The sequence below is a fragment of the Culex quinquefasciatus genome, chromosome 1, assembly GCF_015732765.1.
Source record: "Culex quinquefasciatus strain JHB chromosome 1, VPISU_Cqui_1.0_pri_paternal, whole genome shotgun sequence".
In the NCBI taxonomy this organism is placed as follows: Eukaryota; Metazoa; Arthropoda; class Insecta; order Diptera; family Culicidae; genus Culex; species Culex quinquefasciatus.
In genome coordinates, this window is record NC_051861.1 from 117,156,063 (window position 1) to 117,182,764 (window position 26,702).

Consider the following 26,702-nt stretch of genomic DNA (forward strand, 5'->3'; position numbering starts at 1 on the left):
AAAACCATCCGGTAAATAAAAGCTAGCAACAATGTCCTCTCGATGTGAATTTTAAAGAAATCAAAAAACAAGCATGACATTTTAGTTGAATGTTCATTAAAGTTAGATAATCTGGCAACACTGCCAAGCGATAGAAAACAACTTTCAAGAAAATATCAAGAAATTTCTGGTTTTTTTTTCGCGGATTACAATTTACTATTATACAAGTATTTTTAATATGAAAATTAGATTTTTCAGCAATATTTTTTTACTCTGATTTTGCGTCTTTTTTCAGTTGACAAAAATCTGCTACGTTTTCAATTTGATTGAAAACAAAAATAAAAGCGTTTTGAAGTGTATTCAAAGTAGTTCAAAATAAATTGAATTTTTATCAGTGAAAAGAATTATTTTCCAAATAACTCATCAGTTTGATCACAGAAAAGAAGGACGAGTTAAAACAAAACATAAATATTTTTTTTGTAATTATTTTTGATTATATTTTTTAGTTATTTTATTATATATTTTTTAATTTTGCATATGAAATTCCTCGAAAGCAAATAAAAAATTAAAATAAATAAGAATTAGGCCACTTATAATTCGAAAATTTATAAAAAAGAATAATTTCAAATGTTACTTATATATTTTAAATTATAGATTTTTTTTCGAAAAAAATCTAAAATATTACAATTGTTTTATTTTTTAACATTGAAAATTGCACCATTAGTTGCAGAGATATCTCAACAACTAGAGTTCAAATCTTCAATGTTTTTAGACAAATTGTAAGGAAATTTTCTGTTCTTTTCGAAAGAACATTCATTTCTTGAAATGTGGAAATTCTGGATTGCAATATCAATTTTTATTTTTTTGTTTTTGTTTTGTGAAAAATAGTAGTTTATGCAACAAATTACAAAAAGAGGATTTTTTCAGCACGAGTCGTACGATAAATACGACGAGTGATGAAAAATCAAGTTTCGCAACGAGTTCCATACAACGTTTTTTGCAATTCCGAAAAACAACCTTGAACAGATTATAGAACAAATGTCCATGCATTGAGTCAATGAAACGCTTAAATAAAAAAAAATGTGAAAAGTACAACTTTTCCAAACGAGTGCTGAAAAGTTCTACTTTTTAGCATCCATTTCAGTGCTGAAAATAAGAACTTTTCAGCATTTGTTTTGAAAAGGGTTAATAATCGGTTCTGTTATTTTTGGTACAAAAAAGAAGACAGTTCGAGAATGACAGGAAAAGTAAGTAGTTTCACGATGGAATTGCAAAAGTTAATTTCAAAATTGGCATTTTTTCCCCTTTGCCTATTTTTTCTGATTAGGCAAGCTGCAACTTGGCCGAAGTCACCAAATCGATCGGTAAATTCCTTAAAATGCTACAGATTTTTTAATTTTTACGTACCACTTTTGTATGGACAGCTGCCAAAATTGTATGGAACCTTTTTGGCCTTTTTGGTCATAGGGTCAAATCATAAAATCAAAAAAAAAATCAATTTCCGGAATTCCGGGAGAATTGCTCACATATAAATAAGTGAAATTTATCAACCTCCTGAAGGCAGATTGAGTAAAGTTACTTCATCAAAACATAGTTAAACAATTTGGCTTAAAACAGGAACTAACTTCGGTAAAATTTCCGAGATGACCCATGATCTATCCGAAGATCGTCTAGAAAAATCCAAACAGCGAAAGAGAAAAACCGGACAAATCCTAAACCAGTTTGTGAGTGAGTGTACTGTTTTGTATCGTTATTGCACCGATTTATAACTCAGCTTAGGTTAGAGCAAAAATGCCACTTGCAATGAGAAAAACGGCAATCGAGTGAAAGTTCGCGCACACAATCCGGTTCGGTCGTTTTTCTTTCGATAAAATCGCACAAACGAAAAGGAAAACCTCCAAGCTCTATACACTACCAGGATTGCCCACCTCGAAGACATCCATAGCCTGCCACATCTGATCGATTGCATCGGCGTAATCGAATAACTTTGAGTTGTTCCGGACGCGAATTCCCTTTTCGCTGTGTTTTATGGCTTTATAAATGCCATCACCACACATTAAAATTGCATCCGTACACGCGCTTCAAATAACTGAAAAAAATTGATGTTTGCATGTGTCTAATGTTGGGACTAGCCCGAAGGGCTTTACTTCTCTTTTCGGAATCATTAATATTTATAAACAAACAATTAACGGAGGCAACACCGGCGCGAGTCACGCAATGGAGATTGTCTGGAACGAATCGCTTTCCGATGCGATTTGCGTGGAGAATTGTGTGTTTACCTTTCGTCGGCACGATACAATCGAAATTAACCAGGTCGTTAACGTGCACGAAAAAAAAAAATGCCCCATCCTCAGTTAACGGGAATAGGACCCGAGCGCGCAGCTTGGTGAGCGCGACCGAAACCTCTGCGCCATCCTCGCTAGTAAAATCGCTCAACGTTCGCTCTAATCAAATTATCTGGCAGCAAAGAAAGTGCAAGCCTTCCTTAGTGAATAGTACCATAACCCTGCAGCGAAATTGTGCACGTCCACTAGTCACTCCTAGACAAACCCTCCGGGGGCAAAAGACTAATTTTCTTTTGCGCACTTTTCAGTTTCTAACGCCGTGCATACTCTGCTGAAAATAGGTCAACTGAAATTGAATTTCTCCGGTCCTGCAGTTCACGGAGTTGATGGTTTTCCCTCGTCATTTTTACCCCCTTTAATTTTCAAACATAATATGGCAACACTGCATCTCGGCTGGTGGCACTGGTTACGCAGTAAAAAAAATCATGGTAATATTACATCTGGAAATGTGTAATTTTACAACCTTTCTGGTGTAAAGTAACTTTTTCAGTCTAAATTGAGGTAAAATTACATCATAACTGAGGTAATATTCAACCTTCCAAATTTACATTTTTTTTACTGTGTACTACCGCCAGTTGCGGATGCAAATCCTGTGAAAAAGGTGTAATAGAGCCAGCGGCGAAAGATGGAGGTAGCTGCTAACCTATTAGGAGAGGAAGGTTGTAAAACAAGTTTCCGTGGAAATCGAAAGCCTTCGTATATTTCGTATAGATACAAAACTGCATCATATCGTGTAGAGTTTGCACCGCACACGCAGTTGGTTCGCGGGTGAATGAACTTTCTCTCGTCATAAACCGTCAGGATCTTTGTTAGCGCGTTTTTTGCTTGAAAGGGAAACTTTGAGTGAGGTAACATAAAGTCTTCAGTTTTGCTGTTATGTTGGATGCTGAATCTTTTTAACGTTATATTTTTGAACGTTGATTGTTTTTCTTTAAATTTCTTTTCATTTGTTACTACAAAAAAAACATTCTTCTACACAGTAAAAAAATGTGTAAATTTGGAATGTTGAATATTACTTCTTTTATGATGTAATTTTACCTCAATTTAGACTGAAAAAGTGACATTACACCAGAAAAGTGGTAAAATTACACATTTTTTCTGACATAAAAGAGTTTCCCCTTCCCAGATGTAATATTACCATGTGAATTTACTGTGTAAAATAGAAAATAATTTAAAACCCATGACATAAAAACGAATGAAAGTCTGATTAAAAAAACTGTCAAAAGAATCCAAAGGTGTTTTCCGATTTTAACTCTTTTCAAATGAGAAAATGAAGACATTTTAAGAGTACACAGTAAAAAATTGTGTAAATTTTGTAATTTCACCTCACTTTAGACTGAAAAAGTGACATTACACCAGAACAGTTGTAAAATTACACATTTTCAAAGGTAAAACAACACATTTTTCTGACTTCAAAGATGTACTCCTTCCCAGATGTAATATTATCATGATTTTTTTTACGGTATATCAAAATCCGTTCGTTTTTCAACCATGTTAAACCTGTCAATGTCACCCCGAGTTCACAATGCCTATGAAGATTTGTAATATGAATGTTTTTGGCTAATAATCAAAATAACTGTTTTTTGCTGATTGTTTTTATTTTGCTTTTTAAAATTTTAAATCTTCCAAGTTTCTCAAACAAAATTACAGAAAATTGCATGAATTTTTCGAAATAAAAATATTTTAGACCCAACCAATGATAGGTAGTATTGCTGCAAAATATTGTTTTTATTTATTTCGAAATTTCGCATTTTATCAAAAATTTAACTTTGCAAAATTTGTGTTTTCTTTCACTTAAAGATGGCAACACTGCCAAATATTTTTTGCCCTTGCTGAGTCATAGCTGAAAAGTTGTCTTTTTTGATCCTCAAAACACATGAAAATGATTTTTTTTTTTTAGAGTGTTCCTCTACTGCCCAAATTTTTTTCGAATTTTTTTATTTTTCCCGTGTTCAGGAGGTCATTTTGAGCAACTTTTGTTCTACAAAAAACTTTACTTCTCTTGTTTTATGTTTTTCTTGTTTTATTTTTAGTATTTTAATTTGCATTTATCTTGTTTTATTTATATTTGCTTTTGGTAGTATTTGGCCTATTCTACCACCTCATATAATTAAATTTCGCCTATCTAATTTTTTCCATATTTTACAGTCACTTTTTCAATTTTTTGCTTGTTTTTCACATTTTCTGCTATAGAATCATCATTTAAATTGTAAAAAAATGCGTAGAGGCATACACAGTAAAAAAAAATCATGGTAATATTACATCTGGGAAGGGGTACATCTTTTATGTCAGAAAAAAGGTGTAATTTTACCTCTGAAAATGTGTAATTTTACCACTTTTCTGGTGTTATGTCACTTTTTCAGTCTAAATTGAGGTAAAATTACATCATAAAAGAAGTAATATTCAACCTTCAAAAATTCCAGCTTCCAAATTTACACAATTTTTTACTGTGTAGTCTGGGACACTACAAAAATTACCGCATACTTCGTTTTACTGAAAATATAGGATATGTTAGTAAAAAACACAGCCAAAGTTAACCCTTAAAAATGACATTTTTAAAAACATTGGCAAAGTCAAATAAAACAAGTTGAACTTCCAACCCTAAAATTTTCATAAATTTAATTAGTTCTTCTTTCCAATGCATTTTAAAGATCAAAAATTGGTTGGAAAATTGAATTTGGCGAATTTTTAGATCGAAGCCCGTCTAGAGGCGAGGTTAGGTTGTAGAGGGTTAAAACTAATCATAAAATCAATAAAAAATCCACTGTCGAAATTCTCCGAATTGCTCAATTCTGGTTTTTTTTTTTTTTTTTGAAAAGGTCCAATAAACCAAATTTTCAGTTTTTGCTTTTTGGGTTTTTTTAATTGACTCAAGGCAGTTTCAAAAACACCCTAAAAGCAAAAACTGACAAACCTTTTAAAAAAAAAAAAAACTCCAGGATTGACTTTTACGCAATGAAATTTTGTCCATGTATTTTTTTTATGTCAAAAGAAGTCATTTTGCATCATTAGTTTTTTCATACAAATCTCCATATAATATTGTGGGCTCGTCATACAAAATGGGCATAAAAGTATTCAAAAAACTGGTTCTTTTAAAGAAATTTTCTGTGACATTTCAGAAAAAATTGTTTCACGAGAAATAATAACTCGATTTCTATTACAGTGGACTCTCTGCACAGAAAAAAAAAATCATGGTAATATTACATCTGGGAAGGGGTACATCTTTTATGTCAGAAAAAAAGGTGTAATTTTACCTCTGAAAATGTGTAATTTTACCACTTTTCTGTTGTAATGTCGCTTTTTCAGTCTAAATTGAGGTAAAATTACATCATAAAAGAGGTAATATTCAACCTTCCAAAATTACACCTTCCAAATTTACACAATTTTTTAACTGTGTGGCTGTCGATCTTCTCGATATCAATATTACTCCAGCTGTCAATAAATTTGTCAGTCCCTTCAAATAGATTGCTTTGATTTTTCATTCTATAATTTGATAACTCCCGCTCTCGACGGTCCCTTCAATATCGACAACGAGAGAGTCCACTGTATTTAACATTTTATCATTTATGGTTAAATCTTAAAATAACGGACTTTTCAATTTTCGGTTTTTTTTTGTGTTGCCAGAAAGGTATCTTTTGCGCCAGAGTTTAGGAGAGTACAAAATCCATTACCGGAATTTCTGAAGAAAAAGAAAACATTGGAAAATATCAAGCTTACGGTACAACATTTTAATTAATATTTAAATGCAAATTGAGCTCCTTTTTTCAAGTCGTAGGTTGATTTACATATTATTAAATTAAAAAATGAATAAATTAAAAGCATAAATATAAAGTTGAACGCTGTTTGCTGATATACAGTCTCTTTATCATAAAATTTTGTGAAAAAATAGTTATTCTTAGTGTCATCTAATCACTGCTTATGGTTAATCTACCAATATCTCGAAAAGTAAATTTAAAAATATAATAATGTAAAAAAATTACAAATTTCCATTCTTTACATTTAAAAATATGTTGTTTTAAAAAAGGCGTTCATCTTAAAAAAATAAAACACATTTTGGACTCTTTCAAAGTTGGGCTTGAATCTATTTTTTTATAAAATGAAAAATTTCGAGAAAAATGTAGAGAATTCGCTTTGTTTTGCTAGCTTGGTGATTTCAGCGGATTGCAGACTGGATTTCGTAATAGGAGTTGATAATTGAGCATAAAGCCAATCCCACCTGAACCAGATTCTAAGTACCATTGCCGACCGCATTTATATCCACCGCGCACCAGGGACAAGCATAAGGATTTGGAAGACGGAAAGTGTTGATGCTCCACTTTTTTAAGGGGATAAGGGAAAATCTCCACGGTATGATGCACAAGTAAGTTTCGCTTGGAGTTGGACAGTTTTTGGGAAGGTATAAGGCTAGGGTCGTCCCGCCCATGTTGGTCAATCAGACCGCGCTCTGGACTCACAGTCAAGAGGTTGCTGGTTCGAATCCCGAAACTAGTGGTTGTAACTAGCAATAGTGTTCGACAGCTTTAAAGTCGACTTCGTTTTTTATAAGGTCTAGGATACGCTCTAAGCAAGCGTTGCGACCAATGGCATAATGTGTTTAAGGGTTATACATTCATTTTCAAGGCAAGAATCGTATACTGCTAGTGCTGTCGAGACAATTTCCATTTTTTTTAAATTTATTTTAGTTAACAAAAAATAGTTGAACAAACAATTAAAATTACTTGACATTTATTTGGATACTGTACTTTCACACGTACACTTACATATTTTTGAGCAATATTCGCTATGTTTTTTAATTCGAAATGATTTAATAAACAAGAATAAGTAACTAGAAGTTGAAAAAAGAGTCTGGGCTAATTTTGGCAAAAAAGTTCAAAGTCCAGGTGGGACAACTATGCCTTCTGTGCAGTTTACTCTCCAACAAAAATAACAAAAAAAAAATAAATAAAAAAATAAAACGCGGTCATGAACTAATTTTCTTGATGCACTCCTGTCCTTTTTTATTGTTGCGGGTTTAAGCTGGTATTTGTATGTTCATCTTTTAATGCTATGCTGGCGTGGTTGACGGACGGCGGCGGTGGCGTTGTGTTGGTTGCGTTATTTTTATGCATGTTGCCTTTATGCGATTTGTATTTTGTTGTTCCCCCTGTTTTGATCCAGTCACTAACCCCAAAGAGAGGGAGAAGGGCTTTGGACTAGTTTGGATGACTCATCGTGACGCTGATGTTCTAATTTGATGGTTTTGTTTATAATTTAAAATAAGTATTATTTTTGATTTTTAATGAAGTTTCCTGAGAATTCCAACATTTATCAACTCGAACTTCTCTTCATGATATCAAATTTCATAACTTGACACTCAAACTGTTCACTTGACCACTGAATATCAAGTATCGATTCGCACACAGCATGTTATGCAAAAGTATCACTACCAACTGTATCCTCGTGAGTTCGTGGTGACCACGGTCTAAGACCGGCCCCTGAACTGGAATGACGCACGTCCAGGATTGTTGGCATTTCCATAGAGTGGATCGTTAACAACAATGCAAAATGTATTTAAAATTTCGTCAAAACGCCATCTTGCTCAAGTTTTTTAATCATTTTTCGTAAACGAAGGATATCATCACAATTTACAAGAAAGGACCACCCCAAAGCAATGTGTAACAATTCCCTGCCAAAGGCAGGCTTGCGGTTCATAAGGTTTCTCCCTGTTTGAGCTCGACGACACAACATTCCAGGCATTTATTCCTGTTCTGGTTTAAACATTCATGTCATTCCTTTTGTTTTTTGTTCTATTTTTAAACCGACTATTGAATGAGTGTTGCGTTATGATTGACGAACTGACCTGTGAAAAGTTTGGTAAATTCCTCGTTATGTAAAACAGTGCGCTGAAGATATATCTCATAAAGATCAATAACCTTCTCAATCTTTCTTTGCTCATATTTTTGGCTGTTGATCTTCACATGAACAACTTCTACGAGGTGTTGATTGCTGGATGTTATTCCCTCACCCGCCTACTTCTCTATTTTGCTTTGCTTTTTATAAGTTTCTCATTGTGTTTTTCTTCCCCAATTTGTAAAATATATTGTTGATATCCTATTGTGGCGTTGCATGAAACTGCCAAACAGATGCATGAGAGTTGTGGTGAATTTAAAACGGTCGTGGTGAGTTTTTGCAATCATTCAAAATGGCCGTTAAATTTTTGATAACAATTTCGAAAAAATATGTAGGAATTACCTAATTTGACCTGTTTACCAGGTTTCTGGAGTAGGTAACCCTTTCGTGATTTTCTTCCAACTTTGAAGCCACCAATCCCATAAGACACGCGCCACACTCTGTATAGACCAGAGACTTTGCCGCCAGAGTGAGGTTATAAATGTGCAGTACCTACTACTTGTTATGTACAAGACAAAAAAAGAGTGCAGCAGAAGGTAAATATTAACCCAGATCTTTCTGGAGGGCTTCCCTCCGCGATGACGAAAGTGCGCTTTCTTCATCTTCGCTTTTTTTTTTCCTTTTCCTCGTCAAGCTTTTGCGGCTGTTGCTAGACGATTTCAGTTTGAGGTTATGTACCATATTGTACCACTTTGAAGCCTATTTCCGAGCGCGCACATTTCAGTGCCTTCACGGGTCAGAGCATTCAAATTTTGCTGGCACCATTTAGCAGCACTGTTTGTTTGCTTCGTCAAGCTAAATTAAAGAGGTGCCATTTTTTGTTTGGTGAAAAATGACGAATATTTTTGTCAAGTTCACGAAGAACTTCTAGAAATAGTTAAAGCGAAAGATTTAACACGACGAATCTCTTTTTAAATCCATCAATATAAAATTATTAAATTCAAAACATTCAAAAGTCCTTAAATTTCAAATTTCTAAAGCTCTTAAATTTAAAGCTTCTCAAATTTAAAATTCTTAATTTAAAAAACGTTTAAATATCTTAAATTTAAGGCGTCTAATGCTCTTAAACTTAAAACCTCTAAAATTCTAAAATTTAAAACTTCTAAAATTTTAAAATTTAATGCATCCAAAATTTTAAACTTCTAAATTTTTTGAATTCAAAAAACTAAAAAAAAATTAATTTCAAAAAACTTCAAAACCTTTAAAAATTTTAAATTAATTTTTTTTTAAATTTCTTAAATTTAAGGCGTCTAATGCTCTTAAACTTAAAACCTCTAAAATTCTAAAATTTAAAACTTCTAAAATTTTAAAATTTAATGCATCTAAAATTCTCATATTCTCAAACTCTTAAACTCTCAAATTCTCAAATTCTCAAGCTCTCAAATTCTTAAATTCTCAAATTCTCACATTCTCAAATTTTAAAATTCTAAAATCCAGAATTCTGAAATTCTAAAATTCTAAAATTTGAAACTTCTAAAATTTAAAACTTTTGAATTTTAAAACTTCTAAATTTTAAAACTCCTAAAATTTAAAATTGTAAGATTCTAAAATTCTCAAATTTAATACTTCTAAAATTCTAAAATATCAAACCTCTAAAATTTTTAATTCAAAATAAACAAAATTTGGAAATTTTTAAATTTCAAACTTCTTAAATCTAAATTCAAAAATACTGAAATTCTAAAATTTAATACTTCTATAATTTAAAACTTCTAAATTTTACAACAACTTAAATGTAAAATTCTAAGATTCTAAAATTCTAAAAGTCTATCATTCTAAAATTCTGAAATTCTAGTTTTACTTCCAAAATTCTAAAATTGAATACTTCAAAAATTCTAAAATATCAAGCTATAAAAAAAATCTTAAATTCTCAAATTTTTACATTCTCAAATTTTAAAATTCTAAAATTCTAAAATCCAGAATTCTGAAATTCTAAAATTCTAAAATTTGAAACTTCTAAAATTTAAATCTTTTGAATTTTAAAACTTCTAAATTTTAAAACTCCTTAAATTCAAAATTCTAAGATTCTACAATTCTATAATTTAATACTTCTAAAATTCTTCGGAAGATCGGGGTTCAAATCCCGGCTCGGACCAACACAACTGGTGATCTTTTCCTTTCTGGAATCGATTGCTTAGTAAAGGGAAGGTAGTGTATCGTCACAAACTGGACCTTATCACGACACCTTAGGGAGGCAACCTATGGAATGTTAACATTAACCTTAACATGTTAACATTAAGTTGAGAATGAAACTGCCACTGAATCCGCTTTGTAAATGCCGGCCCCGATACTCTTCAAGGGTGTTCCCCTCAGGAACTGGGAAAGATTTACTTTACTTAAAATTCTAAAATATCAAACTTCTAAAAATTTTAAATTCAAAATACTTTTAAAATTTCTTAATTTAAAAATTTGGGAATTTTTTAATTTCAAACTTCTTAAATCTAAATTCAAAAATTCTGAAATTCCAAAATTTAAAACTTCTAAATTTTAAAACTCCTTAAATGTAAAATTCTAAGATTCTAAAATTCTAAAAGTCTATCATTCAAAAATTCTGAAATTCTAGTTTTACTTCCAAAACTCTAAAATTTAATACTTCTAAAATTCTAAAACATCAAGCTTTAAAAAAATTCTTAAATTCTCACATTCTCAAATTTTAAAGTTTTAAAATTCTAAAATCCAAAATTCTGAAATTCTAAAATTTGAAACTCCTAAAATTTAAAACTTTTGAATTTTAAAACTTTTAAATTTTAAATTCTGAGATTCTAAAATTCTATAATGTAATACTTCTGAAATTCTAAAATATCAAACTTCTAAAATTTTTAAATTCAAAATACTTTTAAAATTTCCTAATTTAAAAATTTGGGAATTTTTAAATTTCAAACTTCTTAAATCTAAATTCAAAAATTCTGAAATTCCAAAATTTAAAACTTCTAAATTTTAAAACTCCTTAAATGTAAAATTCTAAGATTATAAAATTCTAAAAGTCTATCATTCTAAAATTCTGAAATTCTAGTTTTACTTCCAAAATTCTAAAATTGAATACCTCTAACATTCTAAAATATCAAACTTTTAAAAAATTTAACTCAGCAAACTATTAAAATTCCTTAATTTAAAATTTTGGGAATTTTTAAATTTAGAACTTCTAACATCTCCCGGTCCCGCCCGTGTGGATCAATCGGACCGCGCACTGGACTACAATCCAGAGATCGCCGGTTCGAATCCCGCGGCGGGCGCTCTAAAATTCTTTGTGTAAATATGGGTATTCGGCGCCGTCGCTCCGTGCCATACTTTCATACACTTAGGAGCCCAGGGCGGCGAAGTCCTTGTAGATAAAAAGGAAGACACTAGTGGTTGGTACTAGCAATGGTGGCCGACAGCTATAAAGTCAACTTCGTTTACTTCTAAAATCTAAATTCTTTAATTCTAAAATTATTCGATAATTTTAAAGTTCTAAAATTGTTCTAAAACTATAAAATTCTTAAATCATAAAATTTTTAAATTATTTAATTTTAAAATTATAAAATTTAAAAATTATTTAATTTTAAAATTATTTTGTTTTAAAATTATTAAGTTTTAAAATTATTAAATTCTAAAATTCTTAAGTTCTAAAATTAAATTTTTTTAAAATTCTAAAATTTTGAGACTTTAAAACTTCTTTTATATTAGAAAATCTAAAATTCTATGATTTGAAATTCAAAAAAATCTAAAATTCAAAATACATGTAATTCTAAGATTTTAAATTTAAAAATGCTTAAATTCTAAAATCTCAAAATTCTTAAATTTTGAATGTCAAAGATTCAGAAATTTGTAAGCTTGTATATTAAAAATTTCAAAAAAATATGTTTCAAAGTTAAAGTTAAACTTTGAAATTTGATAATTCCAATTATTTTTAGTTTTGTCATTTTGTTCTTCTTAAATTTTAAAATATATAAAAATAAGAATTTCGAGTTTACAAATTTGAAGTGCAGCATCAACAATTGTTAAAAACTTTTTAATCCAAACTGAGTCGTTCTGAATTAACGTGCATGTTTTTCATGTGGTCAACAAACAGCTGTCACTTTTAAAATCAGTTGAGTTTGCTAAAATTGCAAAGCTTAAGCGCCACTACAAGCAAAATTACGCAAATTTCGATCCAAGATGAAAATGATTTCCATGGACAAAATCTGCCAACGCAACCAGCACATTGAAAAAACGAGTCAACAGCTGTTGACGATTGCATCAAATTATTTTTAATCCGCTGCAGTCTCCTCCGCTTCACAACAAAAGAAGAATCAATGATTTATTGCAGCATCCATCCCTGCTGGAATCACGCCAAATAAGGGCGTTAAATTGTTTATTTACGAGCTGCGCCGCGTGATTTTGGTTTATGACAGTCGGTAACGCTCACGTGACGCCTCGTTGACATTTACGACGTTCGCCTTTCTCGTATCGAGTTGCGCTCTTCGACAAAACGTTAATTAACGTTTTATTAACGCTCATCGTTAATCGAAGAGAAAGGAAAAGGAAAATTTCCGCTGCATTAGATGTGCACGAAGTGCATTAATTTCCATGCGCGGCTAGGTTACGCCAATCCCGGCCCTATTGGATACCGGTTCTGGACCGTGAAAGTTCCGCTCCCCTCGCGGTCTTTTCGAGGGGGGTTCCGCCTACCCACTTTGCATTTTGTTACGCTCACGCTTTATCGGTCAGTTGGCGAGAAGAAACTCTGGTCGAATCAACGAACTCACCGCTCGCGGTGATTCGAGCCAAACTAGTAATTACAGTTATTGAGAGCGTTTTTGTTGTTGTGGAATTGCCATTTTTGGAGAGTTCTAGTTGGCGCTGCGCGCGGTAGCGCCAACTGTCAAACAAGCGTTACGGTGCGTTACCATTGTCAAATCGACGTAGGCGTCTCGTTTCAGCTTGTTTTAGGTCTTAATTGAGTCGAAGTTGTACGAACCGTACGTGGGTGATCGTGTGCCGAGTGGGTAGACGGAACACCGGACGGAACAACAACAATGAAGATGATGATGACTAATGGGCGCTCCGAGTGGTGGTCGTCACGTTATAAATTATACTGAAACAAAAAAACACTTCGATAGACGGTCACTCGCCTGGAAAGAGGGTTGTTTGTCAGTTTTTGTACATAACCTCAAATTGTTAATTTTGATTTAACGCAACTGTAACGCTTAAACGTCAAAACGTAACGCTTCAGCTAGATAACGTAAACAAAACGTTAAAAATTGTCAAATTTACCCCGTCAACGCAACTGGAAGAGTTTCGAAGAGTTTGTTGATCGCGTCGTCGTTTGAAAGTCACGCGACATTTCAGCGTTGACGACGGCGATCGTCAAACGTCACGAAGTGACGCGCCGGCGATCCGCGATTACGGCTTTTATGCTTTCTTCTTGGTTTGCTTTGTTTTTGTTTTTGCTCCACTTTTTTTTTTTTTGTTTGCTATTCATCGCTGGTATGACACTTTAAGTGCCAAATTGAAGACAACAACCGCGGCGGCGGCGTGCGATCTACATCTCTGATCTGTCATTAAACGGTGTGTGACACTTTGCGCCGTTATCGGTGCCGCGTGAGACGGATTTTAAACCAGGTTTTCAGGTTCCATGGTTTCACGGGTGCTTTGTCATCGCGGAGGAGCGAAATTAACAGAAAGAAGTTTGATTTCGCGACAGAAATTAAATTTAGCGTTAGCGAACGCTACCCCGTAAGAAATGAGCGTTAGTCGATGGAGGTAGGGCCGACACAAACGTCAAACCGCTTGACATATTGCGCATTATTCCAGAATTTCTTGGTTTCTTCGACGTTTCTAAATTTAGTATTTTGTAAGAACCTGGTGGTCACTTCAAAGCCCATCAGCTGATTTGTCTTCCAGAGGTATAATTACATTAAGCAAGGTTGTAGTGGCGACCATACAGATACGGAACGTGTCTTTTCTGCGCTGACAAACCTCGACTGTCGCATACACCTAAAAAAAACTCAGAGCTCACGTAAATGAACACCTCCACCGTCACAATAGTACACGCTACCCATACAAGGTCAAATCCATTGAGTCTCATCATTTCGCTAGAGTTGGCGGCCAAGCCGGTCGGTACTAAATCGTTGACACTTTATCAACCCTATATCAGTTCGCGAAAAAAAAGTAAACCCGATGACTAAGACGCGGATGACTCCGGTTAGGGATGTTCAAGCACTACATTGAGTGGAATTCCGTGGTCTGACACAACTCAACGCCTGCTATCTTATCTTATCTGTCCTAACCAGGTTTCCTTTTGCTTTTCTCTCTCTCTCCGTATACTTCCAGATAGCGATTGCTGGCCAAAACTCGGGAGTCGTTCGGAGCGACGGCCACCACCAGAACGTGGCCGGACTTTGCCAAGGAAAATTGTAACGTTGTAGGAGTAGCAAGAACAAGCCGCCACCATGTGGGACTCCCAGCTGGTGTGGGCTCGGGACTCCCAGGCCGGCTACATCCAGGGCCGGATCACGGAGATGGGCGCGCACGAGTACGAGGTGCAGCCGGAGGACAACAAGCACCCGAAGCGGAACTGCATCCCGGAGGATATCTTTCCGTCGTGCGAGGCGGTGTCGGACCACGATGATAACTGTGAGTGTGATTTTGGATTTTTTTTTTCGTGCTGATAAGGTATTTGTTTCAAATTGAAAGTTTAAAAATTTTCAACAATTTTGTTTAATTTTTTTTGCTAGGTTATCAAATTTTTACATTTTTTTTATAAAAAAAAAATTACAATTCATAATTTTTCAACTAGCTTTTAGCTTTTTTTGTTTCTAAATATTTTATACTTAAGTTTAATTTTTTTTTGTTTTTCAGTTCTATTATTTGATAATTGTTTTTTTTGCAAAATCTTTATAGAAATTTTAGTTCTCAATCTTTGTTTCATATTTTTTATCTTTTTTTTAAGTTTTTTAATATTAAGTTTTGATTTTCATCATTTAAAATTTTTCTGTTTGATTTTTTTAAGTTTTTATCAACTATTTAATTTGCTATTTTTCTTTGTTTTTATTCTAATTTTTTTTATGTTTCTAAGTTAATGTTTTCTAAATTCTTAAATTTTCAATTTTTCTATATTTTTTAGTTATTAGAATTTGAATGTATTTAAATGTTTTGATAAATTTTGTTAAATTTTGTTAAGCGTATTTTTTTTAATTTTAATTTTTTGATTTAATTTTTTTTTATATTAAATTCTGTTTTTATTTTGTAAATGTTATATTTTTTTTGCAATTTTACTAATTTACAATTTTTTTTCAATTTCATCAATTTAATCAATTTTCGAAATTGCACAAATTTTGACAAAATTGACTTTTTTATTAATTTTATTAATTATGTAAATTTTATGAATAACGAATTTAACTTTTTTTTATTCTATCAGTTTTTATGCATTTTACAAATTTTATCATTTTTTCAATATTGCAAATGTTTTTAGTTGTATAATTTTTTATCACTGATATCAATTTTACCAAATTAATAACATTTGTCAATTTTACCAGTTTTTTCAACTTTTTCAATTTTATAACTTTTATTAAAATCATTAACTTTAGACATTTTGAATTAGTTTTCTCAATTTTACTAATTTATTATTTTTTTTTGTTTCATAAATTTTATCAGTTTTGTTAATTTTGTCAATTTTATAAATCTTATTAATAATTGTGTGCATTTAGTCAATTATATCAATTTTATTATATTTATCAATTATATCAATCTTACAAATTGTTTCAAATAATATGTTTTTCAAAATAAATCAATCTGATAGTATCAGTTAATCAATTTCATAATTTTTATCAATTTTATCTAACTAATGTTGTTAATTCTATCAATTAAACCAAATTTTTAATTTTTTACTCTTTTTCAACTTCGTTAATTTTATCAATCTAACAAATTGTATAAAATTTAAGAATTTTCCCAATTTTGTATTTTTTTAAATGTATCAATCTCATCAATTTTATCATCAGTTTTTTTTTTAATTCCACGTATTTTATTCAATTTTATCAAAAATAAAAAAATGTTTAAAAATTTCAAGTTTGATTTTCGAATTATTGGAACAGCAAGGGTCACAACATGTTTTGTACATTATTTAAATAATTTCTAAAAATAATAAATTACTTAAAAAAATCTTTATTTTTTCCTTTTTTTTGTCTGTGATCCTAATATTTAAAATTTGTAAAAAGTTTTTTCAATGATATTTTTTTTCATTTTTTGTTTTTTCTCGAGGAATAGAAATAAATATGAAATAAAATTTGCATTGGCTTTTTTTCTCTTTTTATTTTTTTTATTTTATCATTTTTTAATTTTGAGTCAACTTGACAAAAAAATAGTAAATTTTAGTCATTTAAATTATTTTAATAATTTTAACAAATTTTTAACGTTCGTAATGATCTTTTTTCAATTTGTAATGTTTTTTATTATATTTTTTTCTAATATTTCTTTTTTTACTTCCTTTCTTATATTAACTTTGTTGAAATGTAAAAATGTGTGACCTTTTTATTGTTGTTTTATTTATGTTTCTATTGATAATGCAATTAATGATAACATTTTTAACTGTTTAAATTTTCAGATTATTGTTTTTTAATTTTTCATTTCATTTCGTAACTTTTTTCTTGACCATTTCTTGAGCGTTTTATATGGATTTGTTTTTGTTTCTTATCAGCTTCGTACTTACCTTTAAACCTAAGTACTGGCTGCGTTGAAAAGGGGGGGGGGAGGCCTAAAATACCTAAAATCATAGAAAATCGCATATCTCTTTTTTTCTACTCTAGACTAGAAACCTTACTTTAGTGCTCACATCTCTAATTGAGGTTGCCAGATCTTCAAACTGTATTATATACAAAAAGAAGTTTTTCAACGTACCCTCCTATGTCGTACAATAATTTTGTTGTTCAAAGGTATTTATGGAAAGCTCTATTGAATGCTTACTTCGATTCTTCTTACGTGCTCACATCTCTAGGAAGGGTTTCCAGATCCTCAATCTGCATTATAGTTCTAAAGAAATTATCCTTAATTCCCACCTAATGTCGTACAATAAGTTAGATTAAATTTAAAGATATTGAAAGACAGCTGCATTAAATGCTTACTTCAACTCTGCTTAAGTATCAACACCTCTAGGAAGGGTTGCCAAATCTACCAAATTAAAGACATTGCCGTGTTCTCTACAGGGCATATCTAATGTAGCGCAATGAGTTTGATTGAGTTTGGGGTTAGGTACTTAAGGTTACCTTAAAATGCTCCATTCGGTTTACTTAAGTGCTCACATTTTAAGACAGGGTTGCCAACCCTTCAATCTTTATTTTTTTAAGAAAACGTTACGTCAGTTCACCTTAAGTGCCCACATCTCTATCCAAGGTTGCCAAATTATAAAATCATCAAAGCAAACGCTCTATTATGTTCACGTTTGAAGCAAATTTGTTCACATTTAAAAATTCGCTCCACCTTTCTCAAGCGATTCAAAAAAAACCCAACCAACCATCGCGCGATTGCCGAGGCTGATTGCACTTAACGGCTTAAACGAGTGTAATCAAATTTACATGGAAATCATTTATGCGCGATTTAAAATGCACTCCGCTCGGATGTCTTCTTCATCGCCATTTTTTTTGTTTTGTTTTATTTTGTTTTGTCTTTCAGTACAAGATTGCTTAGACCTGTTCAAGAGGGTGGAGCAGCAGTGGGTGGGAACCACCACCCACTCGTTAATGCAATAAATCTTTACCCGGTACATGGGTGGTAATTAACAGGGTGTTTAGCAGCAGTCACACATTCGCGGTAAACGGCATTGTTTTAGAGTTTCGCATGACAAACGGCACATGCAATGCAATAATAAGTTCGGAACAGTTGGTTGTGGTGTGCAATCGTCATGATGTTGATACACATGTTGTGCAATAGTTCAGCATAATCTTGGAAGTTAACCTTAATCGTGGGCAGATTTAGAAGAAGAAAAATGCTAATTAGGTTATGATTTGTTCTGCAATTAAGAAGAAACAGCTTAACAAAATCAGAGCTAAAGGAGGTATTACAATACATCAAACATCATTTTAAAAATTGGCAAGACTCCTTTGCGGCAAAACCTTAATTTAAAAAAGTCTAGACAAACTGTACAAACACAAAAAGGTCTTTGCTAAATTCAAAACATTTTTTCATGAAATATAATATCTCCTTAGGAAACCATCTTGAAGCTCGCAAGTTTTCTATGGCAAAATCTTGCCGTCTTGTCGACATCGCCAATTAGAGCTCCTCTATTTCAAGCTCTTGTCGATTCAATCCACTGGAATTTCATTTGTTTTGCTGTTTAAAATGCAATCGCGCTAATTGGTGCGCTGATTGGTGACAGTTATGGCACCGATTAGCCATAATGGCAGTCACTATAAAATTGGTACTTTTAAGTGAGTGAAAACTGCTCCGAATTAATTTAGCAGTGTTTGGAAGGGGGTTGTCTTGATGTAGATGCAAATATTTTCTCAGCCTATAGAAAAAAAATACTGAAATAAATCGCTTGAAAATTCGCACAAATAAAATCGTTTTTTTTTTCAACAAAAAATAAATACAAAAATGCCAAAAATACAAGAATTGTAAAACTAAAAAAAATCTACAATATAATAATGTAAAAATACAAAAATACAAAAATGCCAAAATAAAATACTATAACAGTACAAAAATACAAAAATACAAAAATGCAAAAATACAAAAATACAAAAATACAAAAATACAAAAATACAAAAATACAAAAATACAAAAATACAAAAATACAAAAAAAATAAAAAAATACTTAAATACTAAAATAAAAAAATATAAAAAAAAAAATGACAAAATTGACAAAATTGACAAAATTGACAAAATTGACAAAATTGACAAAATTGACAAAATTAACAAAATTGACAAAATTGACAAAATTGACAAAATTGACAAAATTGACAAAATTGACAAAATTGACAAAACTGACAAAATTGACAAAATTGACAAAATTTACAAAATTGACAAAATTGACAAAATGGACAAAATTGACACAATTGACAAAATTGATAAAATTGGCAAAATTGAAATAATTTACCAAATCGACAAAATTGCCGAAATTGACCAAATTGACAAAATTGACCAAATCGACAAAGTTGACAAAATTGACAAAATTGACAAAATTGACAATATTGATAAAATTGGCAAAATTGAAATAATTGACCAAATCGACAAAATTGACCAAATCGACAAAGTTGACAAAATTGACAAAATTGACAAAATTGACAAAATTGACAAAATTGACAAAATTGACAAAATTGACAAAATTGACAAAATTGTCAAAATTGTCAAAATTGTCAAAATTGAAAAAATTGACAGAATTGACAAAATTGACAAAATTGACAAAATTGACAAAATTGACAAAATTGACAAAATTGACAAAATTGACAAAATTGACAAAATTGACAAAATTGACAAAAATTGACAAAATTGACAAAATTGACAAAATTGACAAAATTGATAAAATTGACAAAATTGATAAAATTGACAAATTTGACAAAATTGACAAATTTGACAAAATTGACAAAATTGACAAAATTGACAAAATTGACAAAATTGATAAAATTGATAAAATTGACAAAATTGACAAAATTGACAAAATTGACAAAATTGACAAAATTGACAAAATTGACAAAATTGACAAAATTGACAAAATTGACAAAATTGACAAAATTGACAAAATTGACAAAATTGACAAAATTGACAAAATTGACAGAATTGACAAAATTGACAAAAATTGACAAAATTGACAAAATTGATAAAATTGACAAAATTGACAAATTTGACAAAATTGACAAAATTGACAAAATTGACAAAATTGACAAAATTGACAAAATTGACAAAATTGACAAAATTGACAAAATTGACAAAATTGACAAAATTGACAAAATTGACAAAATTGACAAAATTGACAAAATTGACAAAATTGACAAAATTGACAAAATTGACAAAATTGACAAAAATTGACAAAATTGACAAAAATGATAAAATTGACAAAATTGATAAAATTGACAAATTTGACAAAATTGACAAAAATGATAAAATTGACAAAATTGACAAAATTGACAAAATTGACAAAATTGACAAAATTGACAAAATTGACAAAATTGACAAAATTTACAAAATTTACAAAATTTACAAAATTTACAAAATTTACAAAATTAAGACAAAATTGACAAAAGGACTTTGTCAAGTTTTGGTTAAAATTGCCAATTATAGCTGATTTGATGTTTGCTAAGTAGGTCAAAATAAGATAACTAACATTTTTTTTAACTTGTATCATTTCAGGTGAATTAATGTTCCTAAACGAGGCTACCCTGCTAGACAATATCAAGAACCGATATTACAAAGACAAAATTTACGTAAGTTTCCGCCAAACATAACCTCAAAATAAAAATGCTCACAGCTATTGTTGTCCCTTTCGCCAGACGTACGTGGCCAACATCCTGATCGCGGTCAACCCGTACAAGGAGATTCGCGACCTGTACGCCAAGACCACCATCAAGCGGTACAATGGCAAGTCGCTGGGTGAGCTGCCGCCGCACGTGTACGCCATCGCGGACAAGGCGATCCGGGACATGCGCGTGCTGAAGCTGTCCCAGTCGATCATCGTGTCGGGCGAGTCGGGCGCCGGTAAGACCGAGAGTACCAAGTATTTGCTGCGGTATTTGTGCGATGCGGCTTCGGCGGCTGGGCCGATCGAGACGAAGATTCTGGACGCGAATCCGATTCTGGAGGCGTTTGGCAATGCGAAGACGACGCGGAACAATAACAGCTCGCGGTTTGGAAAGTTTATCGAGGTGCATTACGACGGGAAGTGCCAGGTTGTGGGAGGTCACATTTCGCACTACCTGCTGGAGAAGAGTCGGATATGTACGCAGAGTCCGGAGGAGCGGAACTACCACGTGTTCTACCTGCTTTGTGCTGGAGCTCCGCAGCAGTTGAGGGATAAGCTGTTGATTGGAAAGCCGGATGACTACCGGTACCTGTCCGGATGTACGCAGTACTTCTCTTCAGCGGAGACCGACCGGAAGATTCCGAACTCGCAAAAGTCCAAGAACCACATGGCGAAGGGTTCGCTGAAGGATCCCATCCTGGACGATTACAACGACTTCCAAGACCTGGACCAGGCCCTCACCCGGTTGGGCTTGTCCGAGGGACAAAAGTTTGAAATCTACGGACTCGTAGCCGCCGTCCTCCACCTCGGCAACGTCAGCTTCGAGGACAACCCGGAAGACGCCAAGGGTGGATGCCGCGTGGCGACCAGCTCCGAACGAGCCATCACCATCACGGCCAAGCTAATTGGACTGGACCCGTCCGAGCTGAGGCAGGCCCTGGTGTCCAGGGTGATGCAGAGCAAGGGCGGTGGCATCAAGGGAACCGTTATCATGGTCCCACTCAAGGTGTACGAAGCGAACAACGCCCGGGACGCGCTGGCCAAGGCGCTGTACTCGCGACTCTTTGACCACATCGTGTCGCTCATCAACGCGAACATTCCGTTCCAGGCGTCGAGCTACTACATTGGCGTGCTGGATATTGCTGGGTTTGGTGAGTTGTCGAGTTCCGCTTTAGAAGGTGTTCAAATTGCTAACCTCAATTTGTGTTTTTTTAGAATACTTCACCGTGAACTCGTTCGAGCAGTTCTGCATCAACTACTGCAACGAGAAGCTGCAAAAGTTCTTCAACGACAACATTTTGGCCGCCGAGCAGGACCTGTACAAGCGGGAAGGGCTGAACGTGCCGGAGATCAAGTTTACCGACAACCAGGACATTATTGGTGAGTGTTATGCTTTGAGACAATTTGGGTTTAAAAAAATATAGAATTCTAGAATTTTAATAATTAAGAATTATTTTTTTACAATTTTAGGATTTTTTGAAATATTTGGAAAAAGAAATTTGATTTTTTAAAACCTTTGATTTTTTAAATTTTAGGATTTTTTGTATTTTTTTGAATGTTTGTATTTTTTGTATTTTTTTAATTTTTTTTGAATGTTTGGATTTTTTTTAAAATTTTGAATTGGTAAATTTTTAGAATTTTTTTAAAGATTTTGAATTCTTGAATTTTTAATTTTTTTTAGAATTTTTAAAATTTTTGTATATTTTAGAATTTTTGAAATTTTTGGAATTTCGAAATTTTAAAAAAAATTGGAATTGTTGCATTTTTTTAATTTCAAAAAAAATTAAAAACTTTTGGATTTTGTGGAGTTTTTAAAAAGTTGAATTTTTTTATAATCATGATTTTTTGGAATTTCACAAATTTTTAAAATTTTTTGATATTTTGTAAAGTTTTTGGAATTACACAAAAAATCTAAAAATTCACAAAATTTCAAAAATTCTAAACATTCAAAAAGTTCTAAACATTTCAAGAATTTCAAAAAAGTACTAAAATTTCGAAAATTCCGAAACCTCCAAAAAAAACAAAAAAAAAATCAGAAATTTCAACAAAAAATTCCAGCCGTTCCAATGTTTTTTCAATTTTTTTTTTTAGTTTGGTTTTTTTTTAATTTAAGGATTTTTTTAAAACGAAAGAAATTTTAAGATTTTTTGATTTTTTTTGAGGACTAAAGATTTTAGGAAATTTTGAAATTTGTATTTTTTTTTGAATTTTTGAAATTTTTGTCATTTTAAAAAATTTTGAGTTTCGAAATTTGAAAAAAAAATAATTTTGGATTTGTTTATACAAATTTTTAAAAAAATTCGAATTGTTGGATTTTTTTTGATTTTGTGGAATTTTTAAAAATTTGATATTTTTGATAATCATCAAATTTTTTGAATTGGAATCAGAAATTTTTAAAAATTTTGGATATTTTGTGTTTTTTTTAAATTACCCAAAAAAATCCCAGAAATTTCAAAAAAAAAAAAAATTTTAAAGCATTTGAAAAGTTCCAAAAATTTTAAAAAATTCAAAATCTTCAAAAATTTTCAACAAAAATATCAGGAATTTCCAAAAAAAATCCAACCGTTTAATTTTTTTTATTTTTTAAATTAAAGAATTTTTTAGAAATTTTTAATTTTATGAAATGTTTTTTTTTAATTTCTGGAATTTTTAAAGAATTTTTGGATTTTTTATATTTTTTTTATAATGTTTTGAATTTCAAAATTTTTAAATAATTTAAAATTTCTTTAAATTCAAAATAATTTTAGAATTTTAAGAATTTTAAAATAGTTCAGAATTCTAATATTTTTTAAAGATTTTAAGAATTTTAAGAATTTTAAGAATTTTAAGAATTTTAAGAATTTTAAGAATTTTAAGAATTTTAAGAATTTTAAGAATTTTAAGAATTTTAAGAATTTTAAGAATTTTAAGAATTTTAAGAATTTTAAGAATTTTAAGAATTTTAAGAATTTTAAGAATTTTAAGAATTTTAAGAATTTTAAAAATTTTAAGAATTTTAAGAATTTTAAGAATTTTAAGAATTTTAAGAATTTTAAGAATTTTAAGAATTTTAAGAATTTTAAGAATTTTAAGAATTTTAAGAATTTTAAGAATTTTAAGAATTTTAAGAATTCTAAGAATTTTAAGAATTTTAAGAATTTTAAGAATTTTAAGAATTTTAAGAATTTTAAGAATTTTAAGAATTTTAAGAATTTTAAGAATTTTAAGAATTTTAAGAATTTTAAGAATTTTAAGAATTTTAAGAATTTTAAGAATTTTCAGAATTTTCAGAATTTTAAGAATTTTAAGAATTTTAAGAATTTTAAGAATTTTAGGAATTTTAAGAATTTCAAGAATTTTAAGAATTTTAAGAATTTTAAGAATTTTAAGAATTTTAAGAATTTTAAGAATTTTAAGAATTTTAAAAATGTTTAAAATTTTAAAAAATTTGAGAATTTTAAAAATATGTTTTTTTAAAGAATTTTAGAATTTTGCTTTTAATTTCTTGTCACTAATTTCAGAACTAATTGAGTCCAAATCCAGCGGCATCTTCAACCTGCTCGACGAGGAGTCCAAGCTTCCGAAGCCGTCGTACGCCCACTTTACCTCGGAGGTCCACTCGGCCTGGCAGGGTCACTACCGGCTGTCGTTGCCGCGCGCTTCCCGCCTGAAGGCACATCGCGTCCTGCGCGACGACGAGGGCTTCCTGGTGCGGCACTTTGCCGGTGCCGTTTGCTACAATACGAACCAATTCATCGAGAAGAACAACGACGCGCTGCACGCTTCGCTGGAGGGACTCGTCCAGGAGTCGGAGAACCCGCTGCTGAAGCGACTGTTTGCGAGCGGAAAGGTTGGCGCCACCAAGGGCAAGCTGGCCTTCATCTCGGTCGGGTCCAAGTTCAAGACGCAGCTGGGCGAGCTGATGGACAAGCTGGAGAAGAACGGCACAAACTTTATCCGCTGTATCAAGCCGAACAGCCGCATGATCGATCACGAGTTCGAGGGAGGACTGGCGCTGGCCCAGCTCAAGTGTTCCGGCACGACGTCGGTGCTCGAGCTGATGGAGTACGGCTACCCGTCGCGCGTTCCGTTCAACGAGCTGTACAACATGTACAAGAGCTTCCTGCCGCCGGAGCTGGCCCGGCTCAACCCGCGGACGTTCTGCGAAGCGATGCTGCACTCGCTCAAGCTCAACAACAAAGATTTCAAGTTTGGCATCACCAAAGTCTTCTTCCGGCCGGGCAAGTTTGTCGAGTTTGATCGCATCATGAAGAGCGACCCGGAGAACCTGAAGGCGATCGTGGCCAACGTCAAGAAGTGGCTGGTGCGCTCGCGCTGGATCAAGTCGGTGTTTTGTGCAATTTGCGTGATCAAGTGTAAGTCCTCTCTAGTTCAAGATCAAGTTCCATAACAATAACCCCCCTCGCTCCAACAGTGAAAAACCGCATCATCTACCGCAACAAGTGCGTCCTACTGGCCCAGAAGACGATCCGGGGCTACCTGGCCCGGAAGCGCCACCAGCCGCGCATCAAGGGCATCGTGAAGATCAACGCGATCAAGACGAACCTGGGCAAGATGCAGGAGGTCGCCACGCAGCTGAAAACCGAACGCGACAGTATGCTGCGGCAGGTCGCCGACATCCAGCGCGCCATCGAGGACGCCGTCGGTAGGATCAAGGGCAACGCGCGCATTACCCCGGCCGAGATTGACGCGCTGTACGCGGGCGTCATGTCGAAGATTGACGCCCAGATGAAGACGATCCACGTGAAGCTGCAGGAGCAGCGGAACGCTGAGGAGCAGGAGCGGCTGCGGAAGATTCAGGCCGCGCTCGAGGCGGAACGGCGCATCAAGGAGGAGGAGGAGCGGCGGTTGCGCGAGGAGGAGGAGAACCGGAGGAAGTGAGTACAGACTTTTTTAACGAAGCCTTATATTTATTTGATATCTTTTCGAAAATCGCATAATTTCTCAGAAAACGCATTTTTTTCTATTCTCTTTGTTTTCCTCGATCTCACACAATAACTCGCTAAACTTTGTTAAACCTTTCATTAAATTCATTTCAAAGTTTTTCACAAATTGCATAATTTCTCAGATAAACATTTTTTAAAATTTGAATCTTTATCCTCAACCTCACTAGCTCACTCACTCATTCATCACAAACTTACTCAATCTCACTCAAATTATCTAAGTGAGATGAGTTAGTGAGAGAGTGAATGTGAATGAGAGAGTAAATTTTCATTCTCACTTAGTAGGTATGCGATGTCTCACTTACTTACTCACTTTGAAAGAAATAGGAGAGAGTGAGAGTGGTGAATGGGATGAGAACAAAATTTATAAAGTCAAAAGATTTAATGTTTTATTGGATTTTGTTTAATTTGTTTTTTTTTCCGATTTTTTCATATTTTTCAAATACTTGATTTTTTTTTTAATTAACAAAAATATCACTTTAGTTTTTTAAAGAATATTTGTTCAACCTTAATAATTCACTCGCTCATTCATAACTAACTTAAAATCACTCACTTACTCAATCTCATCAAACGCCCTCACTCAAATTATCTAAGTGAGATGAGCTAGTGAGAGAGTGAATGTAAATTTGCCTTCTCACTTAGTATGCGATGTCTCACTTACTAACTCACCTGCTATCTTACTCACTTTGAAAGAAATAGGAGAGTGTGAGAGTGGTGAACGGGATGAGAATGAAATTAATACATTTTTAGGTCAAAAGGCCAATTTTTTACTGTGTTAAATTTGATTTTTTCAATTTTCCGATTTTTATATCATATTTTGATTTTTTTTTTCAAGATAAATTAAAAACATTATTTTTTTAAATTAACAAAAATATCTGCTTATTTTTTTTAATTTTTTTTCTTCTTATTAAACATTTTAAATTTCTTTTTAATTTTTTATTTGTTTGTTTTTATTTATTTTATTTTAGTTTTTTTAATTTTACATTATTTTTATTGAATTCTATGAATTGTTTTTTTTCTATTTTCAAAGTATTTTTTTTTATTTTATAAAATTTTGAATCTTTGAATTTTTTTATTAAAATTTTTGATTTTTTATCAATACTCAAAGTCGGAATGAATGTAAATTATTTTTTATTTAAAATA

General features: G+C 32.3%; 1 protein-coding gene across 3 annotated transcripts in view; it reads left to right on the forward strand.

Annotated features, from left to right (window-relative positions):
- LOC6049476 (myosin heavy chain 95F) overlaps positions 1 to 26,702 on the forward strand; it is a 55,009-nt gene that overhangs the window by 19,978 nt on the left and 8,329 nt on the right. For all 3 annotated transcript variants that reach the window (XM_038254720.1, XM_038254727.1, XM_038254730.1), the window contains 6 exons: positions 14,505 to 14,807; positions 20,508 to 20,581; positions 20,648 to 21,767; positions 21,832 to 21,996; positions 24,117 to 24,971; positions 25,031 to 25,493. In XM_038254720.1, coding sequence (XP_038110648.1) covers positions 14,624 to 14,807; positions 20,508 to 20,581; positions 20,648 to 21,767; positions 21,832 to 21,996; positions 24,117 to 24,971; positions 25,031 to 25,493 — 2,861 coding nt within the window. In that variant the 5' untranslated portion in view covers positions 14,505 to 14,623. The remainder of the gene's footprint in view (positions 1 to 14,504; positions 14,808 to 20,507; positions 20,582 to 20,647; positions 21,768 to 21,831; positions 21,997 to 24,116; positions 24,972 to 25,030; positions 25,494 to 26,702) is intronic.